The sequence below is a fragment of the Rissa tridactyla genome, chromosome 1 (genome assembly GCF_028500815.1).
Source record: "Rissa tridactyla isolate bRisTri1 chromosome 1, bRisTri1.patW.cur.20221130, whole genome shotgun sequence".
NCBI classification, from domain to species: Eukaryota; Metazoa; Chordata; class Aves; order Charadriiformes; family Laridae; genus Rissa; species Rissa tridactyla.
The window spans coordinates 127,541,782-127,557,433 of record NC_071466.1 but is presented as its reverse complement, the minus strand read 5'-3'; the positions used below and the strand labels follow the sequence as shown (position 1 = coordinate 127,557,433).

Sequence of the window (15,652 nt, the reverse complement as noted above, 5' to 3'; positions counted from 1 at the left end):
TAGACAGAAGGTAACCACTTAATCATAGCAGATAACGCCTCACACTCTCTTAGCAGCTGCCACTGCACTGAAGAATCCCATGCCCCTCAAGTTACAGGCACACATTACTACAGGAAGCAGAAAGTGGTACTGAGAGGACACACGATGCCCTGCACTGTACATGCCTAAAGCTCTGTTCAAAGAAACTTTTAATCTTCAGCATGTGTTTCAAACCTAAAAGAGCAAAGCCAATACCACAGTTACATTCTTCATATATTATACTCTTCTGACTTTATTTTAGATTGCCAAGCTTACCAAGGAAAGACTGACTTGCTAACTGCAAATCCAACAGACTGACTCCAAGACCTAAACAGGTTTCCTCCTCACATAAGCTACCAACTGCATTAACCATGGTACAGAAACCATCCAAGAGTTACTTTACGCAGTCTAATTTTCCATCTAATGAGAGCACAGCTGGCAGTTACAACATCTGCGCAGCATGATTTGCTATCGATTCAAGTACAGATACAGCTGTGCACAGGCAGGACACTCCTGTATCTTCTTTGACACTGTAGGAACAGTGGAGAAAATAGTGAACAATCCAAGTACTCATTCTCTAGCAACACAATTCTAAGACCTGCTGGGATTCATTCAGCCTGTCCCACTTCCATTGGCTCTAGGCTACTGTTGCTCAGTTTAAAAGTACACACGCATTTTCGGGGAAGTTTATGCTAGGGCCTGAGATGCAAAACCAATGTTCCGACCATTAGGATATTCACTTAGTTTCAACAGAAGGGATGAAAAGACATACAAGCTAGATTTATAAATAAGGGAGTGAGGAAATCCAATCCCCCAGTTCTGTTTGCAGCTCTGCCACAGATTCCCTACAGCCTTTGCTAGTTACTTAATCTTTCACCTGTTGAGCACAATGAACACTCCAATGACCTCATCAGGACAAAGACACAGTAGTACAGATGATGTTCCTATGCACAAGCTGAAGCAGACAATTTACTGAGGCCACCTGACACAGAACCTGAGTCAGACTGTCAGAGCTGTGAGGAAGGGAATCTAAGTCTCTCATGAGATCAGGTGTTACCCTACCAAACTAACAGCAAAACATATGCTCTAAGTCTACACCCATAAGTTTACCTTCTCTCATGTCATTGAAAAAAAAAAATCCATCAAAAGCATGAGAGGAATATTAAAGACAGCATATAAGTGGACATCCTCCACTTTCAGTGAGGCATCTCCCTGGATAGGAGCAAAATTAAACCCCTTCTTTCTGCCCTTCTTATTCACAAATCCCATTACTTATAAAGAACACAGGAAGCTTATTTACTCTCATGGAAAACAAATGTGTTTACTTGACAAGAAACAGACACTAGGAAAGCACATCAGTAGAACTACCCAACACTGAGTATCAAAATTCAGCCCTTACCGTTAAAAAACATCAACAGTGTCTTTCTAAAGGCATAAAAAGACATTGGATAGGTTAATGAACCATGCAAGGAAGTGGGAGACAGGACTGGGCACAGAAGCCAGAAGTCCTGTCACTAACTTGATACATGACATCAGGTAAACAACTTCATCCCCTCAGTCTCAGCTTACACTTTAGTAAGCTGATAATGATAAAATTACCTACCTCACTACATAGGTGGAGAACACCTTACTAATTCATGACTACAAAGCAACTTGAGAACTGCAGATATAAAGCTGGTACATATACACACACATACAAATTAAAATATATACTATATTTATAAATAAAACACAAGTTAAAAGAAAGATGAAACACATTACCCAAAAGCTCCAGTCAGCACTCCAACTGTATTGAGCAGGACCCTGCATTTTCTCTGTGCACGAACTAAGAGTCTCCTCTGAATCAGCAAGTAGCTGGCTAATAAGACCATGATCCACTTCATGAACTTCCTGTGAACAAAGAAGCAAGGTATGCAATTCAACAATGAAGGAGAAAGGTGAAATAAGAAGATAGTTAATCCATTTAACAACTATATATTAAATAAAACTTGACATGCTAGTTTCACCAAGGCAAGTGGCATAGAAACACTTCCCACTGACAGCCTTTTCACTGATTTTACATTTTTTTCCAGAGTATACTATATTTAATTATTACTTACATTTTTATCAGAGTATTTTATGTCCACGGCAGCCCCTCAACTGCACAGACATTTAGAGCTGGAGTAACATCAACACAAGACATCAGTGCATAACATGCAGCACCTCTCAAGAATCTGTGGGACCTTTCAAAATGTGAGAAAGGCCACGCAGGTGTGTAGCATTTACCAGAGGACTGACATATATTATTACAATACAAATACATCAAATATTTATACTTATTGTTAGTTGCACTCTAAATTGTATATTTTGTCATATATAAACAAAAGCACAGCACTTCAGAGATAAGTAGTTCTATTCCTATCACTTACTATAAAGATAAGCACTCTTCTGTAGCACTCTCCCTCAATATCAATATTCTTCACTCAGGAGGTCAGTTTTACTTTATGAAGGGAAACTAAGCCACAGAAAGACACTTGTCCCAAGCCACCCAGCAAAGTGGTACAAAACCAGCCCGAGGGACCCAACCAATACCTAACACCACCTGCACTACTGGATCCATCAGAAAGAGGTGAAGTTGAGTTTCCAGCCCAGAAACAGCTCAAACCCAAACCGATGCTGGCACACATGCATGCCCATGGCTCGGCAGGGGCCAGTGCTCCAGCCAAGCCCGCTGGCCCAGGCTGGGGCTACGGTGGAGAGAAGACAACGGGGTGAGGCAGCACCCAGTCACCTCAGGCAGGCTACGTGGCGGGGGAGAAGGGCTCTGCTCTCCCCGAGTTTTCCACAAAAAAACAACCACCAAAAACCACCACACGGACTCCCTGCAACTTCCACCAGTTGCCGCTCCGCCGCCCCGGCTTCCCCTCACACAGCCGACAGACCCTTTCGTGCCGCGGCACCGCCGCTCCCGACCCCACCATATCGCCGGAGCTCCGCGGCTGCCACGGCAACCCCGTCCGGATGTTTCTCGCCACCCCGACAGCCCTGACCGACCCCCCGCTCCCTTCGCGGGCCGCCCCTCCTCACCGGGGGCCCACAGCGCCGGCGCTTGCCGGGCCCGGAGGGCCGCCGCCCCCCAGGGCCGTGCCCGTCTCGCCCCCAGAAAACTTTTCGGGCGGAGGGTGGCGGCGGCGGAGCGGCCCCGCACCCCCGGGCGGTGCTTCCCAGCGCTGTCCGCGGGGGCCACCCCGCCGCCGGGCCTCCGGGGCAAGCCCCGCGGCCTCGGCCCGCCCGTCCCGTCCCCCGGGGGGAAGGAGCGGGGCTCCCGCCCCCCACACCTACCTGCGCAGCCCGCCACCGTCTCGCCCCGGGGGGGGCGGCGAGGCAGCGGCCGGGGGCATGGAGCCCAGCGGAGGGGCAGGCGAGCGGGGGAACGCGCAGACCGCGGCGGCGGCGCTTACCATGGAGGGGGGCGAGGGCGCCGCGGCGGCCACTAACTGCCTCAGCGGGGCGCACGGCGGGGCCGCGGCCGCCATTTAAAGGGGCAGGCGCCGGCCGGGCCGCCGACCCGAGAGGCGGTTGCCAAGGGCGAGCGGTGGCCGCCTGAGGAGGGCAAAGGCGTGAGGGCGGCGGCGCCTCCGTTCCCTCTCCTCGCTGAGGGGAGGCCCCCTTGGCGGCTTCCAGAAGGGTTAATTTACGAAGCCTCGGAAAGTTTTAGCAAGGAAAAAACTCTTGGCTGCGGGGAGGTGGAAGGGGGATGGGGCCTCCGCTGCCTCCCGCCTGAGGGAAAGCCCCGCCGCCCTCCCCTTGCGCCCAGCCCCGGCAGCTGATTAAACAGCGTCTGGGCAGCAAAAGCGGTTCCTAAATCTAACTGGGGGCGGGCGGGGGGGCAGGTTTGGGGTTCCGTGGAAAACACCGCCGAGAGCCCGCTCCAGGGGGACACCTAGGGGGAGAGAGGGGAAGGGGAAGGGAACCCTCTGCTGGGTGCTCTTGAGGTGCCCCGGGTTCGGCCGCTCGCAAGCATGGCCGCTGTGACAAGCCTTGAGGGGCCGGCTGGGGCCAGACCCCGCGTCCTCAGGCCGTGCAGGGAGTGAGGTGGGATAAAGGCAGTCGCTGGTGGGGGGCTTCTCTGAGGGAACCCGGGCTCTTGGCGTTAAACTGCTGCTGAGCAGCACCCGGTGGTTTCTGCCCAGGCTGTGGGGACCCCGGGGGTTTGAAATGCCGGGCTCCGAGTCAGGCAGCGCCAGGCCGTGCCCCTCAGTTCAGGGGACACAAGCAGAGCGGTGACGGCTTGAACATTTGTGCCCTCAGGTCACCTCACAGGGAAAAGAAGAGCCCCGTGAGGTGGAAAGAAGTCTCCACTTTGCTGGGAGGCTGGCTGGTAGATGATGGAAAAGGATGGATGGATGGATGGATGGATGGCCAAGGGACGGAGGAGTAGAGCAGCCTGGTGTGGCAGGGCTGTTTCTTCCTGCTTTTCGTTTTCTCTCACCACTTCGCCAGAAAGTGGGTTGAGGCTCCCCCTGAAGGGACATCTCTGGGCCCTGTGATATCTGCCTGCCTAATACATTAGTAAAGGTGCCAGAAGTCCCGGTGGCTGACGTCACCTCCCAGTTGTTGGCCCAGGCAGGACAGCTTTAACACCGTCGACTCTGAGTGTCCAAAATTTACAAGAAAATGTAAAAATCAGTGTGTGTTTCATTTCATTTTTGTTGCTTGCTTCCTTGATTTGGACCTCTGAAACAAAATTTTTTCAAGCTTTTCTCAGCAGCTCTCAGGGGACCAGTTTACCTTGCTTTTTGTCCAAAAACTCAGATTCTCTCTCAATCATATTGGGTTATCCAAGTGGGAGAAGCTTCCTGTTCAACTGATGGCTGCCAGCAAAAAAACCCTTTATTCCCTCAGTTAAAAGCTGGCTGACCTGACAGTTTCACTCAGGCACGTCCTATTTAATGGACAAGGGAACTGCTGTTACAGGATGAAGTGAAATGAACATAAACAGCATTTGCAGGAGCAACAGTAGTATGTCTGTGACAACACACTTGAAGTTTTTTTTAGAAAAACACCAAATACTTGGGTTTAAATCAGACAGTGTTTGGAATGCCTTTGGTCCTGCTCCATCTTCCCACACTGACTTCTCTGACACGCAGTCACGGCCAGTACTCTAAGCCAGTAACTTCGTCCCAGTTGCTCTTTTGTCTGCCAGGTGCCTTTGACTCTACTGGTTATCCCCTCCTCGAACCCTTGATTGTTTTTGACTCCTCTAACTTTCTCCGTTCATAGATTTTTATTTTTTCTTTGCTGACTAACACTATGGCGGTACTTCCTTCAGAAGACCCTCACAATCTACCTTCCAGCTTTCTACTGAAGTGCTATATTGCTCTGCAGTTGGTCCCAGTTATCTTCTTAATATATAGTTTACTTTGGAGTGATTCCTTCCTGGTAATCCCAGGTCTTCCCTTTCTCCCAACCCATTTCAAACAGAGAAGAAATATTTGCCTTTTACATTCTTTTAGCCATACTCCCTCTAGACTATCCTGCTTTTGCTGATACAGGTGTGACCACATCAAAGCTAGAGCAACAAGTGGTCACTCAAGGAAAAGGGTTTTCTTCTTGACTTTGCTCTGTCACCAGATTTTTGCAAATCAGATGTGGAATTTCTTGAAACTGTTGTACAGCATCCACATGCAAAGATGCAGATCACAGAATTTATTAAAAGTGTATTCAAGAAAGCCGTATGGCAGTAGCATGATGACAGATTTCCTCATAGTGTGATGGGGGCTTTTGGGGGGTCCTTTTTGCTTTCAAATATGAATAAAAGCAGAAATACTCGTGCCTCTCAGCTGAATTGTGCTTTGTGTTTTAACAGATGTGGAATTCAGTCCTTACTCGATGCTCAAGTACAATTCCATTATCTGAAGAGTCCTAAAGATAAGCAAAATCACTAGATAAAGCCAACAGGTTTGTGGAAATGTGTGCCATAGTCCCTAATCCCATTCCTGAGGGAAAAGGAGTTGGCCAGCTATCCAGGGCGGCATGTGCTCCGTACAGTGGTGGCACTGCTTGGCAAGGCTGGATGCTACAGGTTTGGGACTGCTGGAGCTCTTCCCACAAAGCAGTGCTGTGTAGGTACCTGTGTGTAAACCCAGACTTCCCGTTCCAGAGCCCACCTGCTGGTTTTGCGGATAGGCCGTCTGCTGTAGCGGTTTTCCCCTCCACCCTGGTGGCGTAGATGTGCTTTACTTCAATGGAGTTTAAGTAATCAACTTTTGGTGAAAAAGGATTGGTTCTGCACTGGAAAAAAATACTTTGGGGAATGCATTTTACCTATAAACACCATGTGCATATAGCCACAAAGATATTTAATTCCTATAACTTCCTTTCATGGTAAATTAGAATGACAGGAGTCCGGCTGCTCAGAAAATCAAGCCAATGCTCTTTCTCATCTCCACTAGGGAGGGGGTTCAGCAGAAGAAAGGTCTCCTTTTGAGTATCTGGCTATTCTGTACTCAGCCCAAAGTTCTGGTTTATACAAGGCCAAAGCAAAAAACAACAGATTATCTTCCCTCTGCTCTCTGAGCATTTTCGGCATCTTCTCTGGGAGAGATCAGAACAGCCCCCGGGAACTCATTGTTGTCACTTCAAAGGTGGCTGTCATCCAGGCAGCAGGCAGAGCACTGTGAGCTCGAAGCTGTGGTAACTTTAGTAAGTGTGACATTCACTGGGCAGAATGTGAGGTCCTGTTGCAATAACGCACATATTTTTTTGCCCGTACTACCGGAGGGAGAGACGGTGAGGCCATATACTTCAGCAACTATGAGCCAGCACATTGGGAAGCTCTGTAGATCTGCTGTGTCTTCATTCCTGCTCTATTTGCTGACGGGTGAGTACTAAACCGCCTTCCTTAATTAGAAGAAATATAGCTTATTCCTAGAGCTTGGCTGGAGAGGTTCTCTTCCTTTTTTTCAATACACAACTTTCCACTGAGGGCTTCCTCAGGATGCGGGAAAACTGTTTCTAGTATTGTGCACTGCATTAAAGCATACTTTTCCTTATAGATACATTCATGTTTAGCTAATAGAAATGTTCAGAAAGAGTATGTTTGCTTGTCTTTCAAGAAGAAAGGCTGTGTATCATCATTGCTAGAAGCTTCATTTCTATTTTGGTTCTCTGAGGTATTAGCAACCGGTTATCATCACAAGGTAGTTATTCATGTCCATTTGCGAAAGCCAACCTCAGCACAGGGCAAAAGTCATATAAATTAAGATAAGTAATGTGCAGTCATTGATCACTTAATCATAGACAACTGGGAGCTGGATACAGCTTGTATAGCACCCTCATGGCACCATCTGAGTGTGAAGTTGAGCTCTAAAGCCCACAAAACCATGCGAAAGACAGTCATTCCAGCATGAGAGGGTTTTTATGTGTGGGTTGGAAATTGAGCCCTATTTGCCCTCAACGTCTCCTCTATCTATTGAGTGCGAACAAAGGAGAGGAGGCTCAACTAGAAAGATCAAGTTTTGCACTGACTTCCACCCACCGTTTTGGTTCCCTTATACTGTTGGCAGCTGGCAGAAGCAGCTTGCAGGGCTGCTTGGGTTTACTTGGCACAAAAGAGCAAGTTAGATGCTCCAGGACTGGAGGAGAGCACAGGTGTATTTTATTCTTTCCTTTTGTCACCCCACCTCCTCTCGCCTGCCTTGTGTATTTCTCATTCACAGCCAACGATATGGCTGTACATGGGAAAGTATCAACCTGCAGATGACGTAAAGGGGAGGCTGATGGCTTAGTAGGTGCCCTATTAATACTGGCAAATGTGGAGCACATTGTCACATTACAGAAGTCCCAGAGAGCTTTCTCCCCTCGTGGTTGAAAACTGGCCATGAACTACCGACTTCATATGACAATGACCTATTAGATCATCTAATCATTTTTCCAGGTCAAGACAAGATCATCCGTGCTGTATTTCTCTGTGCTCTGTCTAGCTCAAGTGCTTTCACCAAAAATCCTTTCATTCCTCTCCATCGGGAACTAAGCCGTACAACCCGCATGACAGGGGACCTACACATCACTCTGCTAATGAAGCGATTGACGTAAAAAGAGCTTTGAAGCAGAATCAACAAGGCATTTGGCATGGTATGCTCCCAGATGCCAATATGATAAGGGCATTGTGTATTTGAATACCAGTGAACTAGTATGTTCCAGTTTTGCAACCTTACAAAAGAAAAAGAAAGAAATGAAGAAAGAAAAATAGAGGCTATGCTGTGACCTTCTCAGTGGAGCCCCCAGACAGAGCTGGGATGAAACAATACAATCCTCTTGCATTTTTGATTTTCCTAACTAGCTGTAAGTTACATGATATGTATTGAATCAAAGATGTGGGATAACACAGATGACAAGGCCGGTTATTTCATAGTGGGAAGTGCAAATAAAACTCATGATGAACAGATGCAACATCAAAGCACATTGTTCCTGCCCAGTTATGTTCACTGTGCCACTTAGTGACTGTGTAAAAACAATACCTTTTACATCACTAAAAGGAATAAAAATTATAATTGTGTTGCAAGAGGTGTACATGGGGAGACTGGAATAGCTGTAGTGGAGAAGAAATTCTGCGACCTTTCCTTGAAAAAAAGGTTGCAGTAGCACGTACTGATCTAGCTAAAGCAGCAGTATCCAGTGGAGGTCATGGTTGATGAACAGAGATTTAAAACAACCAAACATATCACATCAGAATATTTAATACACAAAGATGGTAATATGTCAAGGTACCATCAGCTTTGTCAAGTATTTCAAGTATACTTTGTACTTCGTCAAAGTACCTTGTCAAGATACTTCAACTTTTATGACTGCTGCATTGATACACTGTTATCTAATTGGAAAGGGAAAATCTGGACCTCACATTCCCCCGAGTAACTCCAGTGGAGTCATCGGTAAGATGATGTATGAGCATGAGAATAATATTTCATCCGGTATCTTTAATAAGGACTAGTAATTTTAGGGGACTGGAACCAGAACTACAATAATATTTGGATTCCTAATTCTCAGGCATCCAGTTCCCATGGATTGGTGTTCCAGTTACAAGGCCCAAAATTTTTACTCTGAGGTAAAAGCACAGAGCACCAAACAGCTCTGAAGGGTTTTTCACATGCTTTGTTGTTGCCTAGTTTCATACCAAACTTGTATTTTATATATTTTTGCATCCATGAGTTATTTCTTGTCCGATATTTAAACTGTGAGCTCTGTAGCCCATCCTTTTATAAGGCACCTAGAACATCAGGGCCCTGCTGTCTGACAGCAATTGTTACTGCTACTCCCATACGAGTTATAAATAATAGTAACTATGAATACAACTTGTGATTTTGTGCACAAGCATGCCTGGAGGAGCCATTCAAGCAACTCTCAAGCCAATCATCAAGGGGTTTGCTTTTCCATTGCCTTGAGACACTTGTCCCTGAGCATTCAAGCTATTGTCATTGTGAAGCTTTACCAGACCCAGACAATAGCGTTTCACACCCTTTGCACAATAGCGTTTCACACCCTTTGCATGGCAATGAAAGACTCAAGGCAATGGAAAATCAAGACCTTCGCTGCGGGATGGTCATCAGTCCTTGAGAAGGTACCAACTAATATGAAGGGAGACTATTTCACTTGAAGAAAATAAAAACAACAGAAGACACTTTTTAAAAAATTAATTTGAACTCTTTCTTGGCGACAGCTGTTGGCTTCTTTTTAAGAGTTTGTTTTCCGCTCTTTTTGTTCCAGCTGGGGATTTGAGACAGCAACAATTCCTCTCATCTTCTGAGCCTAGGCTTGTTTCCAGAAATGAGATCCACCCGCACTACTCTTAGCTCGAGGCTGTTTGATACTATGATTAGCAGCTGCATGAGAGAAGGCAGATTTAAATCTGTACTACTGGCGTGTTGTCCATATTTTTCTAACAAAAAGTAGCAGGACAATGTGGTCCCTTCACAGAGAATAGATGTCACTCAGCATACTGTCAAGAGGCCTCTTAATTTTACGCATGATAGTTTGACTGTGTCTTCAGGTGCATCTTTTATTTATGTCTTTCAGGATGTTGGTTGTCAAAACGGAGTTGGCTATTTCATATGCCAAATGTTTTCACAACAACTCTTAAGTTATCAAAACTTACACGTCAAACGAAAGTCACAGCAACTCAAAGTTGTCAAAAAACAGTTACAGAAACTGGCTGCCCAGGCAGAATGACTTCATTGAATTTCTACTAGGCAAACAGAAAATCAAGTGCCATCTTTGTATTTTCCCACTCTATTTGTAAAGCAGATGCATAATAAACTTCAGCCAGTGCCTCTCACCACTAGCTTCCCCTGGCACAGGAACTTCTGCATTATAAAATCTCTCATTGTCTCTCATGAGCAGAGTGTTATCATGCTAGGGAAACTCACCCACGCCAGTGCTCTCAGTATCAATATCTGCAGAATGCTTACATGTCATCCCCCAGGTCGCTGGTAGCATCTGTTGGGGATTCGGTGTCTGGCAATGGAGATTCTTCCCACAGTTTCTTGATTTCCTACCATGAATCTGGCAGGGCGTGCCAAAACTTCTAAGAAGCTCACATTATGTTTTGGGATACGGGCAGTTGCATTAGGATGCACACATATTCATTTTATTTGTCAGAACAGAGCTGCCTGTGTGTAAGTGTACAGGCATTTTTTACTTTGCCTCAAAAGCAATTGACTCACGAACATCAGGCCCTAAGACTTTTTGGGGTAGGAAGAAAGAGGTTAGTGTTCCAGGTGGAAATGTGGCTGAATGGACTCTAAATTTCACTCAAAGCCATTGGACAATGGCATTAATCTTCCCCTAGGATGTCAGTAGAAAGGAACTGAGTACCAGGAAAAGACCTATCTGTACACGTGAACATAATCTAAGCAGGAATCAGGAAAAACATCCCTATCATCATAATAGTGACTACCCGCAAGTCTTAATTCCAGGGGCCGTTCTTTGTGCTGGTTACAGGTCAGGAAAAGCCAGAAAGTTTATCAACCTGTCACCCTCAACCCTCCTCTTCTTTCTCTTTCCTGGTACAGATGTTGGTGTTAGTAGTGGAAGTGCAAGCAAGGAGAATGCAGCTGTAACTCATACAACAGCACAGCCTTTGTTGTTGACAACACCTGAGCCGTGGCACCTTTTGGTGACTCAAACACCAGCCAAGGAAAAAGCCAAAGAGGGTGAAACTGTGGTCTTAAATTGCCACCTTAACAGTCCACGACGTCCCTCCCTGGCAGACCTGATGGTGAAGTGGTACAAAGAAGATGAAAAGGGGCAGATGGACCTGTTGGAAAACAATGTGACCGTCTTGCCAAATAACTCCAGGGTTTTCATGAGTGGAGACTTGTCCCAAGGGGATGCCTCCCTGGTGATCCTCAATGTGACAACCAGTGACCATGGTATTTATTTCTGTGAGGTTACACTTCCGGATGGGAAAGTGGTGACAGGAGATGGCACAAAGCTCAGGATCAGGAGGGCTCTGGGTAATATTTTATGTTATTTACTTCTTTTCTCCCTCTTTCTCTTCTGAAGCTCGTGTACACGCTTGCAGAAAGAAGGAAGTTGGCCTGTTTGGCCTCCAGCAGATAGGGCCTGGTGTCATGGAGTGTAATTGCTCCATACCATTTTTCATTCTTTTCATAAGGCCAGCTAATTTTGATTGGGTTGCCTCTATAAACAATCACACATCTAATATTGTAAGGAGAGGCATTTACAACCAAAAAAAGAAGGAATAATTTTATCACTAAAATCAAAGTCAGTGCCAAGAGTGAAAGAGTCAGACAAGTTCTCTTGTACTCACAGCTCTGTTTGGCAGAACCCCCGATAGTGACAGTCAAGATACCACCTCAGGGAGCAGCTCCAAACTCCCGGTTTTTTGACATTATTTGTCTCCAACCCACTAACTTGCACATTCATTCCTTAACTCTGGATGACATAAGTAATCCCACAATAAACATGAAGATCACATTATATCATTTCTGCTTAACTTCATAAACATTGAAATCAAAGTAGCATTAAAAGTGCCATGCTATGTTTTCTTAGCCCCACAAATAGACACTAGGCATATTAAGTAAGGAGATAACTTGCTTTGCCTTTATCATCTGGAAATGTCAAAGCAGCTTTCCTTTTTGTGTAGGCTAAACACATTCCAGTCCCAACAAATTGACACATCAAAAGGTTTATTATCTTATTACCCAATTAACAAAAAATAGCACCTTCTGTGTCAAGAGTAAATTATGCAAGTGCCATTTCCCCCTTATTCATTACCAAAGCTTCTAGCTCACTGAGATTCACTACGCCTGTGCCCTTTTGAGCACGGTTCTTCCCTTACTAATTTGTATAAAACTGCTCAGTTTAAACCGTAGCTCTAACAAGGCAAGAAAACTGTGACCCCCGCAAGGGCTTGGTGAGGTCTCTGGTGAGGTCTCCCGTTGGCTTCATCTCATAGTCTCAGTAGCGCAGGTTGCTCTTGCAACGTCTGCACCCTGGCCAGTGTAATTGCCCTTCTGTGCTCCTGAGAAGATGAGATACATAATTTCTGCACTATACCTGAATTATAGGGAGAAGAGAATGTGAGAAATGTAATTCATAAAGAAAGGTCACGTGCCACAAATCCAGACTGTTCAAAAACTTGTCTAAAATTATGAGGAGAAGGTAGCTGACTCTGTTAACTTGTCCATTACAGAAAGCAAATGACATGTATTTTGAAGTGAAGTAAGCAATGGTTCTACAGCACCATCATGGCCCTCATTTTCCTGATGAAATGAACAGCCCCGCAAATGGATTTAAGCTACAGGATACCTCCGTGTATGAGGAAGGAGGGGTGTGGGTTTTTTTTTCTTGATGAGCTACAGCTGGGTTACTGGTCAGCTGTGGCTGTCCGTCCATTCGGCCAGGCAGCACAGAGGAGCAGCTGCTCCTGTGAATGGGTGGCCTAGTGCTTGGAAATCTGTGTGTGAATATGGTAGCAAAACTGTGCAAATTTTCTGGTGAAGCTTAAATACAACCACACAGAGATATGTAATGAATGTCTGATCACACTGTAATTGTAGATAAAACTGGAAGGCTTTTTAGCCATTTTTTTATTACCCTTCCTGGGTGAGTCACATGGCAAAATGACTATGGTGAGCATGAGGCAGTCACTTAAAATCTGATCAGATCAGTCTTGCGTCATGGCCCAGCTGGTTCTCTCTCTCTAAAGAGACACTCCTGCTCTGATAGACTCTACGCTACAGGGCAGATCCTCTCCATGCTGCATCCCATAACCCTTGTTACAGTTCATCCTACTGCATGCACCTAACCAGAGGCTCTTCCTCAGTCATCCTTCAATCCTGACAAATTAAAAAGCCAGAACGCCGATGTGCTCTTACCTCAAAGAAAATGGGATTATCCCATGTCTGCCATACAACAGGCCCAAAGAGCAACAAATCATAGAAAGGACTTCAGAGGAGCTCTGCCCATCCTCTGGTGCTGCCTCCTTTGAGGGTAGGCAGGGAGACTGATGACTTTCTCACAACTGTCAAAGTATTTTTTTCCATTTCAAAATGAAGTATACAGCCTTGAGTCCCATTAATTCAGGCAGACGCATCTTTTGCCATCCCATAGCATCCATCTGTTAAGGGAGATTGCTAAGGAGATGGGGCTGTCCTGTCCCTAAACCCCCAGAAAGCATAGCAGCTTCCTACTTTGGAATGAAAAAAATCAATAACGCCATAGTGCAATAAACTCTCTCCCGTGTAGAAGCCCATGATTTCATGTCAGACAAGACATCGGCATAATCAATATCACAGTAAGCAGCTTCCTCTGCAGCCAGTGCAGAAAATGTGCCGGCTGCATTGCAAATATTTGCGTGGACGACATCTTACGTTACTCTCTCTACCTTCCCTTCTCCCCCAGGCTTGTTTGGGATAGAGGAATCCATTGGAACCATCATAGGCGTTGTGGCGGCTGGTATCGGAGGCGTAGTGGTTCTGATCATTGTTTTAACCCCACAGCTGAGGAGGTGCGTCCTCTGCATGAGACAGGGCTCTCACCAAGGTAAGGGACACAACCCAAAATCTGGAATCCCTTGCTAGAAAGGTGAACCGGATCACCTATTTTCAAAGGTACCTTTTTTTTTTTTAATTTAAGGAGGAATTAACCATTTACTTACCTCTGGTCAGACAGGGGATCTGGTTCACGAAATAAGCAGTGTGGATGAAACTCTAACAGGGCTGTATATATATTCCATCTCTTTCAAGTAGTTCTTTGTTTATGTTGGGTAGAGCCTCACCCATGGGCCTAATGAGTTACCTATATATGAAATAATAGGATCTTCTTTAATTGGCACTTTCGACAAAGAGTTGTTCAGTGAGATGCTCCTCCTTCTTTTAACAAAGTCCTGGGTCTCCTTCGGTTCTTTTAGGTTTATGCTGAAGGATAGTTCTTCTTCCCACCGACTACATGCTTACATCCATATTCTTGTAATGCTTGTGTATAGAAAGCCCAAGTGTATGTTTGAGGTGTGGTTTGTCAAGCCCAGTAATATCTTTTATTAGATCAGCTGATCAGGTTGCGAAAACTAGACATTTTCATCACACACGAGCCAAAGAAATTACCTGAGAAGAAGCTGATGTACCTGAAAGCTCACCTGTTTTTTCCCCAGCTCTGTCAGCTTGTCTAATTAGACTGACACCGAAGGCTGGATTTTGAAAAAAAGCTCAGTTCCCATTTTGCGCAACCCAAGGTGGGGTCTTGCGTTTCAGGCCGGGCTCAGCTGACTTTGTGTTTTCAGCGGGGAGCCGTGTGATTTGCACCTCTTCTCCCCTGCCCCGAAAACCTTGCTCGGCCCGGTGAAAAAAAAATCCCCTCCCTCGAAGGGATGAAGGCAGAGCTGCTCTTGCCATTCACTGGAGCGCTGCCGCCACCTGATGGCCAGCCCGGCGGGGACAGGGACACGACCAGGAGCTCCGCCCCTGCTCTCCGGGGAGGATCTGCCAGCCCTTGCTGAGAAGCCCACCTGCACCCCTAGGCTGATACAGCCCACACGGCATCACCCCCCTGCAGGGACAGAGTTCACAACTCCTTTACTTGCCAGGGAGCCTTGGAAGAGTTTGTTGTGTTGTGCTAACTCCGTACCGCTCACCCGCTCTCTCTCCTTTCCTTCTTGCTCAGCGTAGCTTGAGGTGCAGCGTTACAGGAGTTGCTGGAAGACAGAAAGCCTACAGGCGGAACAACTTCTGATGTCCTGTAAGCCAAAAATGGAGCTCTAGATGAAATAAAAGCTTTTGCCTCGGTACATGTTGTCTTTGGCATTTTTATTTTTGTTAGTCTGTTCCTTTTTCCTGCAGCTTTGTCAGCCACAGTGGCATATTCAGCATTCTCCTGCAGCAAGGAGCAAAACAGCTTTTTGTAAAGGAATTTGTATTATCACCTGCCAAAGCCCGGCTTAGTTTAGCCACGTATCTCTGAATCCAGACTTTGATGAGGTACCTTGGGTCTTTCCCTGCCATCACTTCTCATTTTAAAGGTGGTACTTGACGTTTGTCAGCTGTGCTTCAGAAGAAACAGAAGGAGCCTGACCTGCCCAGGCCCCCCCCAGCTCCCCAGCTGCTAACACCTACCCAAGGAAGTGGAATGCATTGCT

General features: G+C 46.1%; 2 protein-coding genes across 3 annotated transcripts in view; one reads left to right on the top strand and one right to left on the bottom strand.

Moving 5' to 3' along the window:
• The window catches only part of GRAMD1C (GRAM domain containing 1C), a 55,430-nt gene extending 51,607 nt beyond the window's left edge, over positions 1-3,823 (bottom strand). The window contains 4 exon segments of the mRNA XM_054213853.1: positions 1,780-1,908; positions 3,340-3,373; positions 3,375-3,404; positions 3,406-3,823. Of these exon segments, the coding sequence (XP_054069828.1) occupies positions 1,780-1,908; positions 3,340-3,373; positions 3,375-3,404; positions 3,406-3,533 (321 nt within the window). The 5' untranslated portion in view covers positions 3,534-3,823.
• A 2,926-nt stretch (positions 3,824-6,749) lies between these two features.
• LOC128904432 (synaptogenesis protein syg-1-like) lies at positions 6,750-15,301 on the top strand. Of its 2 annotated transcripts, none has more exons than XM_054188762.1 (4): positions 6,750-6,880; positions 11,067-11,510; positions 13,924-14,064; positions 15,186-15,301. In XM_054188762.1, the coding sequence occupies exons 1-4, from the start codon at positions 6,814-6,816 to the stop codon at positions 15,188-15,190; spliced, it is 657 nt and encodes a 218-aa protein (XP_054044737.1). In that variant the 5' UTR covers positions 6,750-6,813; the 3' UTR covers positions 15,191-15,301. The 2 variants fall into 2 exon arrangements, with proteins under 2 accessions (XP_054044737.1, XP_054044736.1); XM_054188761.1 differs by having other exon boundaries at positions 15,181-15,264.
• The last annotated feature ends 351 nt before the right edge of the window (positions 15,302-15,652 follow it).

Excerpts from the sequence above, each read along its gene's own strand:
- LOC128904432 (XM_054188762.1), top strand. The coding sequence starts at position 6,814 with ATGAGCCAGCACATTGGGAAGCTCTGTAGATCTGCTGTGTCTTCATTC. Across the intron at positions 6,881-11,066 it reads CCTGCTCTATTTGCTGACGG|ATGTTGGTGTTAGTAGTGGA; the intron begins GTGAGTACTAAA and ends TTCCTGGTACAG. Across the intron at positions 11,511-13,923 it reads CAGGATCAGGAGGGCTCTGG|GCTTGTTTGGGATAGAGGAA; the intron begins GTAATATTTTAT and ends CTTCTCCCCCAG.